General features: G+C 39.6%; 1 protein-coding gene across 2 annotated transcripts in view; it reads left to right on the top strand.

The window, feature by feature from the left end:
- DDX10 (DEAD-box helicase 10) overlaps nt 1-16,664 on the top strand; it is a 176,754-nt gene that overhangs the window by 44,362 nt on the left and 115,728 nt on the right. For both annotated transcript variants that reach the window (XM_065049019.1, XM_021286281.2), the window contains exon 13: nt 8,197-8,668. In XM_065049019.1, coding sequence (XP_064905091.1) covers nt 8,197-8,668 — 472 coding nt within the window. The remainder of the gene's footprint in view (nt 1-8,196; nt 8,669-16,664) is intronic.

The following is a 16,664-nucleotide window of genomic DNA, read 5'->3' on the forward strand; positions in this document are numbered from 1 at the left end:
GGACGAGATCCTCGTGATCTCCCACTTTTATATGAAGTATTCACGTGAATGGAATGTTATACACAGTTGGTCAGTTTCTTGGTCACCGGTTTCTCGTTGCTCCTCTCGTGAGATGTCCATCCATGCTTATCGATAAGTTTGCATTCCATTGCTAGGTTTACCAAAACATGTGTCTGGTTCTCCAGGAAAATGCAGTTAATATGAAGGCTTTAGCTGACAGGCAAAATTCACTAAAAGAGAAACTTGTTTTTAACAAACCCAGGACAACTGTAAAACTCCTGGTCTTCCTGTGCTGCAGTTAACACAATTATGTTTTTTAAGGTACATAAGCCTATTGTAAAAGATGCTTGCTTACTTTATGGAGTGAGAAACTTTTAAAATGACAAGTAACAAAAACATGAAACATTTCACCATGTGAAGTGCCTGCTCCTTCACCTGTGTGATTTGTCAGCATCCTTAAAGCCTTATTGTAGGTCTTACTGTGCTGACTGTTAGGGGTAGTGGCAGAAGATTAGGGCAAAGGGGGGTGACCGCACAAATTTAACCAGTGCTTTAAGAAACCAACTGACAGATGGTGGTAATGCTGAATTTCTGGAATTCCAGTGTCTCTTTCTGGATTTCAGCAGGGTGTGCCATCTAGTGTCTGATGCTGATGTGCACAGAACGGTCCAGTTCTGTTATTCTCAGGCCTCTCTCTGTACCAGGACTTGGTCCTTCATCAAAGTCAATTCTAATACCAGCTTTGCAAAGTTACTAATTAGTCATTCCTGTACGAAACTGGAAGAAACCAGAGAGTTGTTTGGAGGGGGTAGGGGAGGTCTAGTCAAGACTGTGAAATAAATGGAAGTATAATCAAAAAGTCAGATGATAATAAATCTGGGAGATGATTTGGGGACTCTGCTCTGAATGAACAGTTTGGCACACTTCTTCCCCGCTCCTCAGACTGCTAGTCTACCAAAATATACCCTGCAGTCCCCGGCTTTCCATTCAGTGCACATCCACTGATACAGTGGATCAATCAGCTTAATTTATCTGAGAGGCCCTCCAAGTCTGGTACATTTGAATTCTGCATTCAGAAGCAATCTTGGCTTATGTTCTGCGCACAAACTCAGGGCAAAACCTGGAACGAGAATCCTTTCTTCCCTTTGCGTTCTGTGTGTATTCTCTGAAAAGTATTTCAGCCTTTCCATGGAGATTTACTGCTAGCTTGATAAGTATTACTCTGCTAAAAATCCTGCAGAGAAAACAGGCTGCTGTCAGGTTTGCATTGCAGTCTGTCAGGCTGTTCCACACTTGCTCCATTGCTCACTTGCCCGACACGTCTGTGCACTGAGATTCTCCTGAGCTCTGTTGATTGAGTCTGCAGAAAAGCAGTAGTATTTTTGATTTCTATATATTATATAAAATTGTGTTTATCTTATACAAAGTTGTTCTATATCTAGAAAGCAATATATCTAAAGAATAAAAAGAGTGTGTGTGCATGTCTATACACATATATGCATATGTATTCTAGAGACTGGTCACCTTTATGCTGTGCTACATTAGTATTCTCTTCAGTATCCTCGCATTACAAATTCCTACCAAGTACAATTTGCTGAAGAAAGACTTGCACAGGCCTTGTGTTAACATAGGCAGCATTTAAGTTTGGTGAAGGAGAGCCTCGATGCCTGCATAAAAGAGAAATTTGTCTCTTCATTGCAAAGGACATCTTTGAAAACATAAGAAAATGTAAACAAGCAACAGGATGGAAAAGAATAATTAGGTATTCTGGCCTCCTGGATAGAAGGCAAGGTAAAGATGAGGCAGGGATTCAAAATATTTTGTTTTTCAGGCACTTTATTTTGTTAAATGCTGACATATACATGTATATGTCAGTCTCCAGGGGCAGATCTTAACAGACGAGTGTGCTGGCTGGGATAGTTTAGACACAGCTCTAAGGGGTTGCCAAGGAAGGTAATTTCCTCTGTGGTTTTTGTCATGTCTTCCAGGAGAAATGGAGCATATTTTTCTCTGTTTGTCCCTGTATTGGTGCACAGAGAATAAATAAATCAGGTTGAATCCAAGTTATTTGGGAAATGTCTGATACACACAACTTAGTACCCAGCTAATTTTGCAAGTATTGCGTACGGATCAGTGTTACAAAGCCTTAGGTAGCTGCAAGTGCTGTCAGGTCTGAAATGGGTGATACCAAGATACATGACCCATCTGTTCACATCTGTCTGTCCTCTCCCTGGCCAGGGAAGGCACTCATCGCACTCTCACCCCAGTCCCCCTGGCTGTGGGTATAGACCAGACCCTCAGTGCGTGGTCAGGGCAGAGTGTTTGGTTCATTGTCTTGCTCCAGCTGCCGTGAGCGAGTGCAGGGCTGCCTGTCTTGTTGCCCAGACAGAGCCCATCACAGGCTTTGCACATCTCGTTATCCCTCTGCTGGTTCTTGGCCCTTCTCACTGCCCTTGTACTTCCTTTTCTAGACCCCTGTCTCCTTCCAACTAAAAAGCCTGCCCCTTATGACTTTTTCCTCAGTTATATCTCGTCTTCATACACCTGTAACCTGGCTTTGTGTTTCTCCTGTGTAACCTTATCTAGGTGTTTCTGCTCCAGCAGGGGCATTAGACTAGATGATCTTTCGAGGTCCCTTTCAATCTCGAACATTCTGTGATTCTGTGTTATTCTCATGCTGTTACCTAGTTATTCTTGGCCTCATACAGTGTAGCTCATGTGGACCTCAGTATTCCTTCCAATGATCTGTAGGATTTGGGCATTTCTCATGCAACTCCCCCTCAACCACCTGTGAGATCCAGCCATCCCTTTCTGAGCTTTCCGTGAGTACCTCTGTAAGCTTTGGAGCTTTCTGATCTGCAGTGAAGGTCTCTGAACAAGCTGCAGTCTCCTCTTTCAAAGTCCAGGGTCATTCATCCTGGTTTCTTCTAGGATCTTGAACTACCTGTTCCCATAGTGCAGCCAAGCCCACTGTTGACCTTCACTCACCTTAGAAGTAAATATACCTGCTTACACATGAGTATCAGTTCAAGTAGAGTGCCTCTGTGTTGGCTAATTGAGTTAGCTTGGAGATATAGTCTGTAATGCACTCTAGAAACCTCTGTTGCTTGTGCTCTGCTGTGTTGGCCTGCAAGCAGGTGTCAGGGTGGCTCAGGTACCAAGAGCACCAGGCCCTGCAACTGCAATGTGGAGGCTTCTTGTGCTTTCATCAATAAGGCTACATCTCAGTCTTTGAAGTGACTGGTTTCCAACCATGACATCCTCTTTCTTGCCCTTCTCTTTGTTCCTGACACATGAATTCTTGATTAGCTTGGCCCTCCTTATTATTAGTAGAGTACCATGCATTTGAGCTCCTTCATGTAGAGGACTAAAGCTGGCTAGTCAAATAAATAGCATGGCAAAAGCAATTTCTCTGTTCGTTTTGGTTATTAATTCAGACCATCTGGAAAGCCTGTTAATTCAGATTTGTGTCACTTCAGTTGATTTGATTTCTTCTATTTTCAAGTGGTTGCTCATCTTGTCTTCTGAAAACATTTTAAATGTTAAATGTAGAAGGCAAGTAATATACTTTTCTTCTCTTGAAATAGCTTCTGGGAGTATTTAACCTTTTTTGGGCTACTTTAAATCTTTGTCTGAACCTGTTCTACAGTAGAAGAAATCACTGTGCTGTGTTTCAGTGTGTTCAGATCATTCTTAGAGGTGACCTCATCACTCTCTATAACTACCTGAAGGGAAGTTATAGCCAGGTGGGGATTGGTCTCTTCTCCCAGGCAGTTAGCAATAGGACAAGGGGGCATGGGCTTAAACTCTGCCAGGGGAAATTTAGGCTGGATGTTAGAAAGAAATTCTTTACAGAGAGAGTGATCAGGCATTGGAATGGCCTGCCCAGGGAGGTAGTGGACTCGCCATCCCTGGAGGTTTTTAAACTGAGATTGGACATGGCACTTAGTGCCATGATCTAGTAAACGGACTAGAGTTGGACCAAGGGTTGGACTCGATGATCTCTGAGGTCTTTTCCTACCCAGTCGATTCTGTGATTCTGTGGTTCTGAAGAAGTTCATTAACAGAATAGGTCTTATATTTAGTAAATATAGTAACTTAATATTAGAACGAAGCACTGACTTCTGCAAAACTGCTGCACACTAATTTTATACAAGTGACGTCAAATTCTTTACAACTAGCTCATATTTCAAAAGAGACTGAAAATCTTCTAGGTGTGGATAAGGAGCTCTTGAAAGTTAAAAGATTGTACTGGTCTTAAATTTCCCGTTTAGTATGTTTTGTGCAAGGACAGATTTTGCTCTGAGTATGTAAGATTCTGTCTTTTTAAAGAATTAAGATGCTGAATCACAGAATCACAAATGTCAGGGATTGGAAGGAACCTTGAAAGATCATTGAGTCCAGTCCCCATGCCGGAGCAGGAACACCCAGATGAGGTTACACAGGAAGGTGTCCAGGTGGGTTTTGAATGTCTCCAGAGAAGGAGACTCCACAACCCCCCTGGGCAGCCTGTTCCAGTGTCTGTCACCCTCACTGAGAAGAAGTTTCTTCTCAAATTTAAGTGGAACCTCTTGTGTTCCAGTTTGAACATAACCCAACCCAAATAGATGCGTAGTGGAGTTACCACATTAGTGTAGACATACTCAAGATCTTTGTATAACATAACTAATAAACCTCAGTTTGTTACACCATTCATGTGAATTAATTTTTCTGAAATGTTTAATAAGGTTTGATTTTTCCTTATTCAATAGTGAACAAAACTGGTATTTCTCTTAAAGCCATACAATGTTCTTTCTTTGGAGTTTTACTCTTTTAGTTTATTTCCTGAAAATCATTGTCAACCTGTTTTGAATTGAAGGAGGTATCTGAGCATCGTAGGTATTTTGTTCAGTTCCTTCTACGTATTCCCTGATCGATGTTAGGGAATTATGATGTTTGGCCACCTAAGTTTCTATTGATGAATAGAACTATCTGCTGTACTTTCATTTATAGTAGCAAAATAATCCATTGGCTTCAGTATTGCTTTTAGAAGCTGATTTAAAATGCCTTTCTATAAGATCTTACTCCCAACAAGTCATTGTTGTCCACACCAAAATATGAAACAGGACTGTATTTTGGTTTGTCAGCTGAATTTGTGTTGCTGTTTTAAGGCCACCATAGTCTGCGGACTGCATTGGGGTGTTAGCATATTTTTAGTCTTCTGTGTTAGAATTTATGAAATCTCTCTAAATAACTTACCTGCTTTTCGTATTTGTGATAAAATGTTGCACATTTCTTATTCCATAAGCATGTGTGAATGCTAGCACGAAAATCAAAGAATAGATGTAACTTCGGTCGGAGTAGGATTGCGGTCTGAGTCACATCTAATGCATTAATGAAAACTAACATTACCCTTTCTAGTTGATGGAAAGAAAAGCTGGTCTATATTTTTGGGTTTTTTAATTTGACTGAACTCTAGATTTGGCAAATGATCAAGAAATAAATTCTAAAGAAACTGTCAAATCTTACAGCGTGAAGAAACTTAATGGTGGTAGAAATTGTTCTCTGAAATATGCTAAAGAAAAGAGGCAATAATGAGCCAAAATGCTGATATTTCTTTGAGAAATTATGTAATTAAAAGTGTTTGGGGATTGTTTGTGCACAACTTTGTTTAAAATTACCCACTCTTACTTTCTTATCAAATTTGACCTTAACACCTTCTCTCTCCCCCAAGTCTAAGGGCTGTATTCTTTCGGTTCAGATCTCGTTTGGGTTCTGATACCACTGATCTTTTTTGGTAGGGTTGATAAGCAGTGTAGAAAAATTGGCCAACACTAACTGATAATTAATTTCATGCAATTATTAAGGAAGACATCAGTGCAGAACAGCAATCTGACAGGTGGGATTTCATATTTGAATGAGAAAAGCTGTGCTGAAGTCTCCACATCATGGGCTACTGTTTTTGACTTGGTTTTTTTGACTTCTCCTATAGAGAGCGTTTCTTCACCATGTCAGCCTTTTCTCTGTAGCGATGATCTTTGACACTAGCTCTGGAGACACAGAAGAGAAGCTGTGACAATACTGAAGTTTGCAACCCCATGTATCTGTCTGTCTGCATGAGAAAGAGAAATGAACAGACATTGCGTAGTTGCTGCACAGTTCTACTACTTGTAGTACTTTGTCAACAGTTTACAGCAATACTTTATGTAGAATAGTGGTGCAAAATCTGGAAAAGCCAAAAAATGTTTATCTTGCAAAGGATTTTTCATGCTACTCCAATCCCCTTGCCGAAGGGGTCGCATGTTCACTGATGTTGCGGCAATCTCTTTAGATGTGTTTTACCCTGCCTGGTGTTAAGGCCCCATTGCAGGTTTGAATCTCCTCCAGCATTTTCTGCATTGTTTGGTTATTTTTGTTTCAGTTAGTCAGTAAGCCCAACTTCAACACATGTTCTCATTGCAAAGGTAATTAGTGCTAGCTGTCAGACCCTGAAACAAGTTTATGTTTGCTGGTTGCTCTAATTTTGATTCTTGTATGTGTTGTGTTATCCCCTCAGCATTGCACTGTCAGTAAACGTGCAAAATACACTGGATAAAAATGTTGATTTTTTTTTTTTTTTTCATAAAATCCTATTTGCTTTACTATTGATGTTAATTGATTGTAAAAAGAACAGTATTTGGTTAGCAGAAATACTTAAACAAAATCAACTTTCCTTCAAAATTAATGCTTTATTTATTGAAAAGCTTGTTCTTCATCCTAAAGATGAGGGCTGCTTTTTGGGTGCAAGACCACTTTTCAGTGCTTTAACCTGTGGCCAGTACCAAAAGCGCCCCATTTAACCCGAGTTCTGGTTGTGTTTGTTTGTTTGCTGTTTGAGCAGGGTGCTATTAACAGTTGAAGGCTCTCTAGGGCCTACAGTCCACTCTTGCTGCTCTGCAGAACCATTTGGATGCTTCATGGACGGTTTGTAATGACATTTCCACCAGGGAGTACAGATTTGATGTTTTCTCCTTTGACATAACTCAAGTTTCCTTTATTGAGGGCTGTATGATGAAGAGAAGACATAACGCTGTCTACTTGAAACAAGCAGCACTGAGGGGAGTGTGTCACTGTGCGTAGTCTGAGTCAAATGAGACTGGTCTTTTATATGTGTTTGTGCACATATATATATATATATATATATATATATATACACATATATATACATATATAGCCATTTTAGTTGGTTAAATAGTGCGCTCCTTTGCCGAGTGCACCTACAAGCCCTGTGCGTTACAGACACTGTCAGTTCTGTATTGTGTATGTTTAAATGTAGCTATAATCTTTATGTGTTCCTTGCATAGTACCAGTGCCCCCCACAATTTTTATTCACTTAGTGAGACAGTTCCTGAAGTCTGAAAGGGACTTCAGTATTGCTTTTTTGAATTCGGTTTTGATAGGTGTAATAATAGTGGGCAATTACAAAGTTTACTGAAGTCATTGGAACAGAGTATCTGTTCTCCTTCAATGCTCTCCAGTATTGTTGCTATACAGTATTTTTGGGCTAATTTTTGTCTCTTTGTGTATAGAGTATTAGTATAACCGAATTGTCACGAATAACTGGGTAAGATAATAGTCTTGTTGGCACTGGAAGTAAAGCCTTGCCGTAGAGGCGTGCAGGCAGGTGAGATTTCCTTTAAGAGAGAAATGTCTCTCCATTAGCTTTTTCTGCAGTTAGTTATTTATCCGTACTTTGTTCTTCTAATCTTTCCATCATGGCGAGATGGATAATGTTCTGGGTGCATTTCTGGTGGTGAAGGACACTGACAAGAGATGAATGCTGTCTTGGTCTTTGACCTGACATCTGCGTATCTTCAATACCAAATTATAGTGGTGTTTCTCCCACCCTATTTTACTGAGAACCATAGATAATTTGTGCATGTCTACAACTTTTCAGGTTATTTATTTGCTTTTTTTCCTGGAAGGATTTGTAACTGTTCTTGAGAATTCTCAGTTATTTCACATCTCTTCCTCCCTCAGTGTTCACTTGCATTTTTCAAGCTAGATTGTCCAGCTGTGGGCTAAATATTGTTTTGTAGATATACTAGGCAAATGTATCAATCTGAATTACCGTAATTAAAATCAAATCACTTGAGCCATAGATGAGGGCTTCCAGTTTGGTCAACTTTTGTGTATCTACCTTTCAGATTAATTTATTTGTTTAATCCTTTGCTTTAGATCACTTGGTCTGGCAATGGCACCTCGTGTGAGATTTCTTCAAAGAGTTCAGAAACAGCTGAGTGCGAAGGAAGCAGCTAATGGGATGGATCACTTGAAGGAGACAGAGCAAAATAAAAATAGCGTCTCCTCAATAGACAAGGAAGGAGTGGAGGAATGTGGAACTGATGCCAATGGAAAGGTGTCTGTTAACAAAAGAAAAGAAAAAGAGAGAAGGAAAGAAACTGAGGAATGTTCTGCTTCCAGTGAAGGTGCTGAGGAGAGTGGTGAGTCTGAGGGTGAATCAGAAGAGGTATCTGAGGAAGAGGAGGAGGAAAAAGAAGTTCCTGTACCAAGCAGGGTTCACAACACAGACTCCATGCAGTTCTTTGAAGGTGATGATGAGGATGATGATGATACTAAAGATCTTGATTTGCTGACAGTGAAACGACGGAATGTTTTTGGTGTGGAAGCTCAAGATAATCCAGGACCGGTAAGTTCACTTTATAGTAAGGCTTATGAATCTTAATGATTTTATTTTGGGTGTACTCCAAGTAAGGAGGAGGAGAAAAGAGAAAATTCTGCTCTTAGCAGAGAACTCGTTTGAACTCAGATGTGCTGTCCATATGTATTGAAAGTTAGAAAAGCTCCCAAAATATAAGTGGTGTCACATATGCTTTTATCATTTTATGTTATGAGCAGAAAGTAATTTTATTTGCATAATGAATGTCATTGTAGTTGCTTTTATGTATGAATAACATGATTTGAGTATCTGGGAGATTTTGACAGTTTTAGTTTTTATCACTTACTAATTCGCTTGTACCCCTCTAAAGTAGCTGCCATTTTCAGTCATGATCTTGATGCTGTTCTGCAGCTTATGGCACCTGGAACCAAATTGCAAAAGATGGTGAGCTGCTTCCCGATACAGATTTTAACAAGCAATCTTTACAATAATAAAACCTTCAAACCATGATTTTTACTTTCAACAGGACCTTTACAATTAGGAATTGAGCCAGTATCAGAGAGAGGGAGTGCATACAATTCTTGTAAAGCATGGTTATAAAGGCTTATTAAAAGTATTCATGTAGATCTTTCATTTCCGTGGCGAGCAGCTCTATAATTCAGGATTTCTCTGTGCTTGGTGTTCTGAGAAATGTTGCTTTCATTTAATCTTTAAATACAATGTTATAATAAGTGTTTTTTTTTTTTAATTATTATTTCTATAAAGCAGATTTGGTACGTGCATGTTGTGATTTTTTTATGTATGCTTTGCTATGTAGCAACTACCTCTCTGTAGTAAAGAGATCCAAGTGAACTAGCCATCTGCTTCAGCAAGATGTTTTTCTGAACTTATATGCATGCAAAGGGAGCCTCTTGTTAAGGGAAGTATTTATTTTTCCAACTGGTATTTTAAATCTTTCTTTTTCTGTGCTGTTATTTAACAGCACAGGGCATGAACTTATGCTAATCAGCCCACTAGCTGCATTTATAAGCAGCATCTTTATTTAGTATTTAGTGAAGTGTTATAAACTAGATTTATCAGCTCACTTCGAAGAAGAGCAGTTGCAGTCACCGCCCGTGCTCTCTCCTCTACTACGAGGAGGCTGCTGTGGGTTGCTCTCCTGTCCCAAAACTACGGGAGGAGGATGCTCCTGGCATTACCTTTTTGTTCCTGTTATTCTCAGCCTGAGATGCCCTGCTCTGGCACAGCCACTGCCTGGCAGTAGCTTATATTTATGAATAAATTTCAATTTCATGTAGAAAATATATGGATGTTTTAAAAACAAAGTGGAGTAAAAAGACTTCTGCTTTATTTAAAGAATGAAGAATTTCATATTGCTCCCACAATTGTCCGTGCTGAAATACAGAGATAATTTCATGTTGCATTTGTATGTCAGACAGTGAGTTGAGAAATTTTGTTCAGGAAATGGTAAAAAGAGAGACTTCGATGTAAAAGAATGAACAAAAAAAGTTATGAAAAATACCAATTATTTAGAAAGTAATTTGGAACCTCATTGAGTTACCTCTTAGCAGTTTTCCAGTGTTAAACATCAATAGGTTAGTTTATGCTCAGGCAAATCAGACATTATTTTCTGTGATTCAGCTTTGATAAACTGCAGTGCGGGTTAGTGGTTTGTACTTGAAATGCCAGTGTGGAAGATGTATAACCTGAAACCTCTGGTACACAGGGGCATAAAATGCAATAATTATTCTTCTAAGCATCTGAGAACAAAAAAATCAAAAGTTTCAAGATCTGTATCATTAAGAACTTACATATAATTTAAATAATCTCCTACAGAAATGCCTATGGTAGTGCAATATGTAATTTTTAGAAAGCAGAGATGCAGAGGATACTATGCCTGACTGTGGGAACTAGTTTTGATTGGTGCATATGGTAGTGTGGTGTTTTTTACCTTATGGTACTGTGAAAATTGTTAATAGATTAAGGAATGCTTTAAATGCAAGGATTCTGTTTTCAGTAGGATAACAGAGTAAAAGTTTCTATCACTAACCATGTATGGTCTTTTAATGTTTTGGTATACAAATGCACATAATAGAAATTACATAGAGAGATTCAGGCATTGCGCATCTTTTATTTTGTGTATACCTCAGCACCACATTTTATGGCTGTCAGAACAAACTGATGACTTGCATCACGTCTTGTATTTTCTCCCACTTTGTTTCTTTTCTGGATAGAAGTTTAGAGGTGATGATTACTTCAGTCAGGTAGATCAGTTCGTCTCTAAAGCGTTAGGAAGACCCGATTCCTCTGAGTTTGCGGAACCGAGCAGTGTGTGTGCGGTGTTGCTGTTGCTGGGTTGCCCTTTGCGGGAGGACTCGGGAACCAGTCTGGGTACAGTGTGGGGGACCATTGCTGCATTTCTAGGGTGAGGCAGTGCATTAATTAATAATATCAAATGCTGCAGAGAGTCTAGGGCTATGAACATACAGTATCTACTTGCATAGATCAGTTCGTAGGGTTTTAAGTATCTTCTGTGCGCTAAAGAAGAGAGGAGTCCTGTTGAAACATTATCTCCCAATTAGATGATCACATAATAATGTTTATGCCCACAAAGCTTGAATTCAGTTTCAATTTATGCTTATAATGTCTATAATTGATTTTACAATTTCACTATTCTTATTGAATGCTTATTGTTGACAGCGAAACAGTCCCACTGTGGTTGTTGAGCTTCAGGATGTTTTTGTAAATGGAAACATTACATTCAGCTTCTGTTTTGAATAGATGTTGTTAGAGACGCTGTTGATTCCTTGTCCTTGTGTCTCCCCGGGCCGCTCCAGCAGAAGAAGGAGTAGGAGGCGGCGTGAGGCTGGATCCAGGGATCCTGGGGGTGGTTGGTGTGCCCCGATCTTCATTGTGGATGGGGTGGGCTCATCTGTATTTGTAACAAGGGAAAGGAGCTGGGCAAAAGGAGCAGAGGTTGGTGATGGGATAGAAGGGAATTTGTGTGGCTTCCTTTGAACATTTAGTTTTTGTTGAATGCCCATGGTAGCCACCCTAACAGTGGAAGAGATGTCGTGGTGTGAAGGGAGACACATCCGATGTTAGTTCCTCTAATAATACAACTTGCAGCTTGATTCCACTCTTTCCTCTTTCTTTGTGTGGCCCTTGGCCACATACATTCTCTGTCTTGTGACAACAGATCCAAAGAAAAATCTCTTCTCTCAGCACTGCTGTATGAAAGAAGCAGCCCTGGATAAGGTGAAAGACCTTGGCAGATATTAGAATTTTGTTATGAGCTTCTGAGCTCGTTTTTAAGAGGTAGTCAATAGCTGCCCTACTTATGAATTTTACTTAAATATGTCAGGATTTTTAGCTGGTGGTATAACTCATGGGACTTATTTAGAAGTACAGTGTTCTTATGCATTAAAAGAAGGTCAGCTGTATGCATAAAGCCATTACCAGATATGCAGTATTTAGCTGTTGTGTTAACATTATGGAAGTAATTAGTTTAAAGTGCATTTAACAATATTAACAGTATTGATGTTGCAAAGACTATAAGTATTCCCTGGTTATAAACTTTGTTTTTAATGCTAATTTTATGGAATTGGTTGTTGCATTTGGAAGTGCAAAGGCTATAGTACTTAAACTTCAAACATTATTTGAGAACTAAGATTAAACTTATAGTATTTTTATTGGTTTTGTTTATACTTTAATTTTAGTCATCTTGTCAGACGTAGCACAGACTGTCAGACTTGTCTTCTGCTGTTGAATTTTCTGTTTTAGGACAGAGAAAATTAAACTATGGAGCTCTTAAGATTGCTGTGACTCCTTCTCTGTTCCCCATCTCTTGACTTATGGTCACCTAAAACTTTTCAAGTAGGGTACTTACTGGCTGCTTGAAACACTGCAATAAGCATAAGCTTACAGAGGGCTGCCTTAAGTAATACTTGCACATTCCTTGGAGTTAGTCTGGACTCTGGATGAGTCTGCTCTTCGAATATTGTACTTGTGGAGGGAAGTTATTTTATTTGTTACGATTCTGTCTCAGCTAGGTGGCTTGCCTTGTAATCCAATAATATTACATACAATGACAATTTCTTACACTTCTCAGACACATGAACACTTTGAATTGAAATATTATTACCTGGATCTGTATAATAGATGTTTATAAAAGCAGGAGAGAACAGACAAGGATAAATCTCCCTAACTAGAGGTGACAGGGGAGTCTGTGCCAAGGAGCAGGGAGAAATAACTAGTTGTAGTGTGGACTTTGCAGGGAAAATGGATCAAGTAAACATAAATCCATGTGCACCAAAATGAGGACATAGTCCCCTGGAGTTTTCATCTGTGATGTTGAGGACAAAGCTTGTTACCACCCAGAGAAATAAAAATTAATTTTCAGAGTTGTGATTCACCTTTATTGCTTCTCTTACATTAGCTTTTCCTTCTGAATGGGATGTCTCTCCTTCTGTTCCATGAGAGAGATTTTAGCCAGTCCTGTGTTTATATACTGCTTTTTCTGTGTGAAGCATCTTCTCATTCCTCTTAACAGCTCTTATTCTTATGCTTTCATATTAATTTATACTAAATGTGTGATTTTGTCTCCACGATGCTTTTCGGGGGGATGGTGAGTTAGAAAATACTCGTTGGAGGGAAGAAGCAATGGAATGAGCTGGCTGACTCTGGTAGTGGTGTTGTTTCCCTTATGGATAATCCTCTTTGCTTTTGCTCTACCATTGTGTTGTGTGAAGAGAAGAAAGCTGCTCCAGGTATCCTAGTAGCTATAAAAAGAGCATTATTCCTTGGAGACATGTTGCAAAGCTAGCATTCTGGCAGAGAAAATATACAAGTTATTTATTTTCAAGTTAAATGAAAGTCAATACTGTGATGCATGATATACCGTAAATTCTCCTTCCTGCAGAATGTAAGTGCCTTCGGTTCTCAGCTCAGTAACAGCGTGATTGTACATTTCTAGTTGAATTATAGCGAGTCATGATTTATATGAAGTACAAAATATTTGCATACACGTGAGGTAGGCCTGCATTTGGATATTAGCCAAAGTGCCTCAAGAATACAGTGTTATGAAAAATATCTCTTATCGGCCATGAATGGAAATGAAACCCGCTGACGGTACCTCAGGCCTCTGTGCACAGCAGCCAATGAAGAATACATTCCACAGAGTGGATGGGAAACACTAAAGAACTCGTATTTTCTTTCTGTGCAATTTCAGTACCTTAAGTACAACCAAAACTTGGTTTTTGAGAATGTCTATGCTATCTAGTTATGTTCTATGTAATTTGTAAAAACTCTTGTCATTCAGGAGTGCTTCTGTAAGCATCAGAAAGGACAGAGCAAAACCATTTATTTGTGTTCTTGGACAACTTCTGCTCCGGAGATTTGCAGGGATGTTCATTCTCCTGGCTTTATTTTTAAGTAGAGCATTCATGACTGACTTGCTAGGTTAAACAGTGTAACAGAGGCTTTTCAGAGACTCCTTTGTAAAAACCCATAATCCACGTTAAACTCCAGATCCACACATCACTTACTGTTCTAATCTTCCTTCACTGCTTTTTCAGGTTAGCTGTTTCAGCACCCTCTGTCTGCTGCACGTCCATCTTCAGATTTCTCTCTAATGATTTCTATTTCAGTTACTTTTTTTAGCAACTTACTAAAAACTTCTGTAGTGTGTGAAAATGATGCCGTAAATATTTGAGTTTCTTGCATCTCTAAGGCAGCATTCCAGGTATTTGTGTCAATCCCCAGGATGTTTGGGAAAACTGGAAAATCTGTAGGACTGAAATTCTCTCTGAGTTACTGATAATCTATGTTTCAAATAAATGGCTGCTCCATATCTTAAGGTATGTGTGCAGCATAAAATGGTCATCCTGAATATTTTTACTCATGTTTTAAATCTGGATAGAAAGTATAAATTAGGAATTCTGTTTTAATATCTGCTCGTATCACAGATCTTAGTTCTTTGTATCATAAGCCGTGTAGTACATAATTCTGACGTGCTGGTCTTATCTTCTGTGAAAAGTTTTGCATTTGAAAGTGCTTTTGCACCATTGTGAACTGTGGTATTTTTGATGTCCACAGTCCACCTTGTGGGCCTGTGTTGCTTTTGTAAATACCAGTCTGGCATAGAGAGACACAGACGCGTAGAGGACTTGCTTTGAACATTTGTTACAGCTCTTTGAAAAGAACCTTCTCCTTTGAGGCAGGAGCGGCTTCCCCAGGTCTGATGCAGGTGTTCCCAAGTCATTGGCTTCTCCAGGTGGCCACAAGGTGCTGCTGGTGCTCTGGAGCAAGGGCTGGGGCTGCTCTTGGGGCAGCAGCCGCTGCAGCACATCCTGAACTCAGCAGGGCCGCCTTTTCATTTTAGTTACTGAAGCTATGGGTTAAAAAAAACATCCTTATGCCGTCATAGGCAGCCTCACGAGTCGTCCTCACTTTGCTGAACCTGCTCAGGTATGGCGTTGTTTGCTGTCCTGATGAGAGGAAGCGATTTTGCGGTGTTTCTGTGGCTAACACGTGCTGAAGTACTTTGACACTTGTGCTTAACTGTGTAAGTTGTGAACCTGCTCATTAGTGAAGATCATTCTGGTGGATTGATGCTTGGTGCAAGGCTGGAACATGACTTATGCGCTCAGGTTTCAGTATCTGGCATGAATTCAGCTGCAATGAGGCATGCTTTATCCCGTGATGGGATAGACCCAAAATGACTGACAAAGATGTGTCGTTCGTCCATCTCAAGCAGTATCAGGGTACTGTATGATTTCATATGATTCACTAAAATAGCATTTGTTAAATACTTTTACTAGGTTACTCAAGTCTGCAGTAATACCCTCAGTTTTAATTGTGCTTAATCACTGATTTATATCCTTATTTAATATATTGCAGCAGTTTCAAAGATGAAGTTGAGTGAGCCAAATACTCTGCATTAAAACTGCCTGGTCGTAATCAATATTCTGTGAAGCCATAGGATTTGTAGATTTTAAAATGCTCCAATTTCCTTTAAAATCATTAGTGCCTGCACACTTGCTGAGTGATGGCATTGGAAGTATCTATAACTATGACATAGTTTTTGGATAAGTGATTTTCTAGAAATTGAGAGCTGAAATTGTGAAGTGCTACTAGAAGTTATACAGCACTAATTTTTAAAGGAAATGCTGCTTCCTGGAATAGTAATAAATCAGACAAACAGTGCGTAGTTAAAATGATGAGAATTATTCTTTATTGTATATGTGGATGTCTTCTCTAATACAGACATCTGTTATTGTAAGCATCGCTTAACTAACTATCCGTGCACATTTTCAACAATATTTTAGGGCAGGTTTCTGTATTCTTATCTGAGCTATGTAATTTTTAGCTAAAATCGTTTGATAATTATAGGAAAAAAATGTGTATTTGGTGATGATTCATCAGCTGTTAGCCAAAATGAGTCCATGGCTAATTCATTACAGTATCACTAACATGCAAATTACAGTTTAATGACTACTTTAAAAAGGAAAATGTGTGTAGTATGCTGTTTCCAAACAGTGGCCTGCTGACTGACCAGGAGCTAGGCCAGTGATCACAGAAAATCTCCTTGGTCACAAGGAACCGATGCTCCATGTTTCCGTGAGGCGCTGGCTTGTCCCAGCTGGGAAGAGCTGTGGCGTTGGTGGGACAGCTGGGGGGGCTCTGAAACCTGCTGCAGGCTGGGCCCTCTGCTCCTGTCTTGGGTAGAGAAACGGCTACTGCCTCTGGGGATAGAAATCTCTTGAAGCAGCTTTGCTTTCAATGGGTGAGAGGAAAAGAAAACAATTAAGGCCACAGCTGCTAGCTAGCCTTATTTCAGTCAAAAGTAAATGAAGGATAAATTGCTTTGGGCCAGCCTAGCGCGGAAGTCTTAGAGGTGGTAGAGGTCTTCCCATCCTTCACTGCCTGTATCGCGCTGTTCTTGTGGTAGCTCTCTGCTTATTTTAAGACAGTCTTTTTTTTCCTCTTTTGCCTGAGCTGTGTGTTTGTTTATTGCTCCAGTGGG

This window comes from Columba livia, chromosome 1 (assembly GCF_036013475.1).
Source record: "Columba livia isolate bColLiv1 breed racing homer chromosome 1, bColLiv1.pat.W.v2, whole genome shotgun sequence".
In the NCBI taxonomy this organism is placed as follows: Eukaryota; Metazoa; Chordata; class Aves; order Columbiformes; family Columbidae; genus Columba; species Columba livia.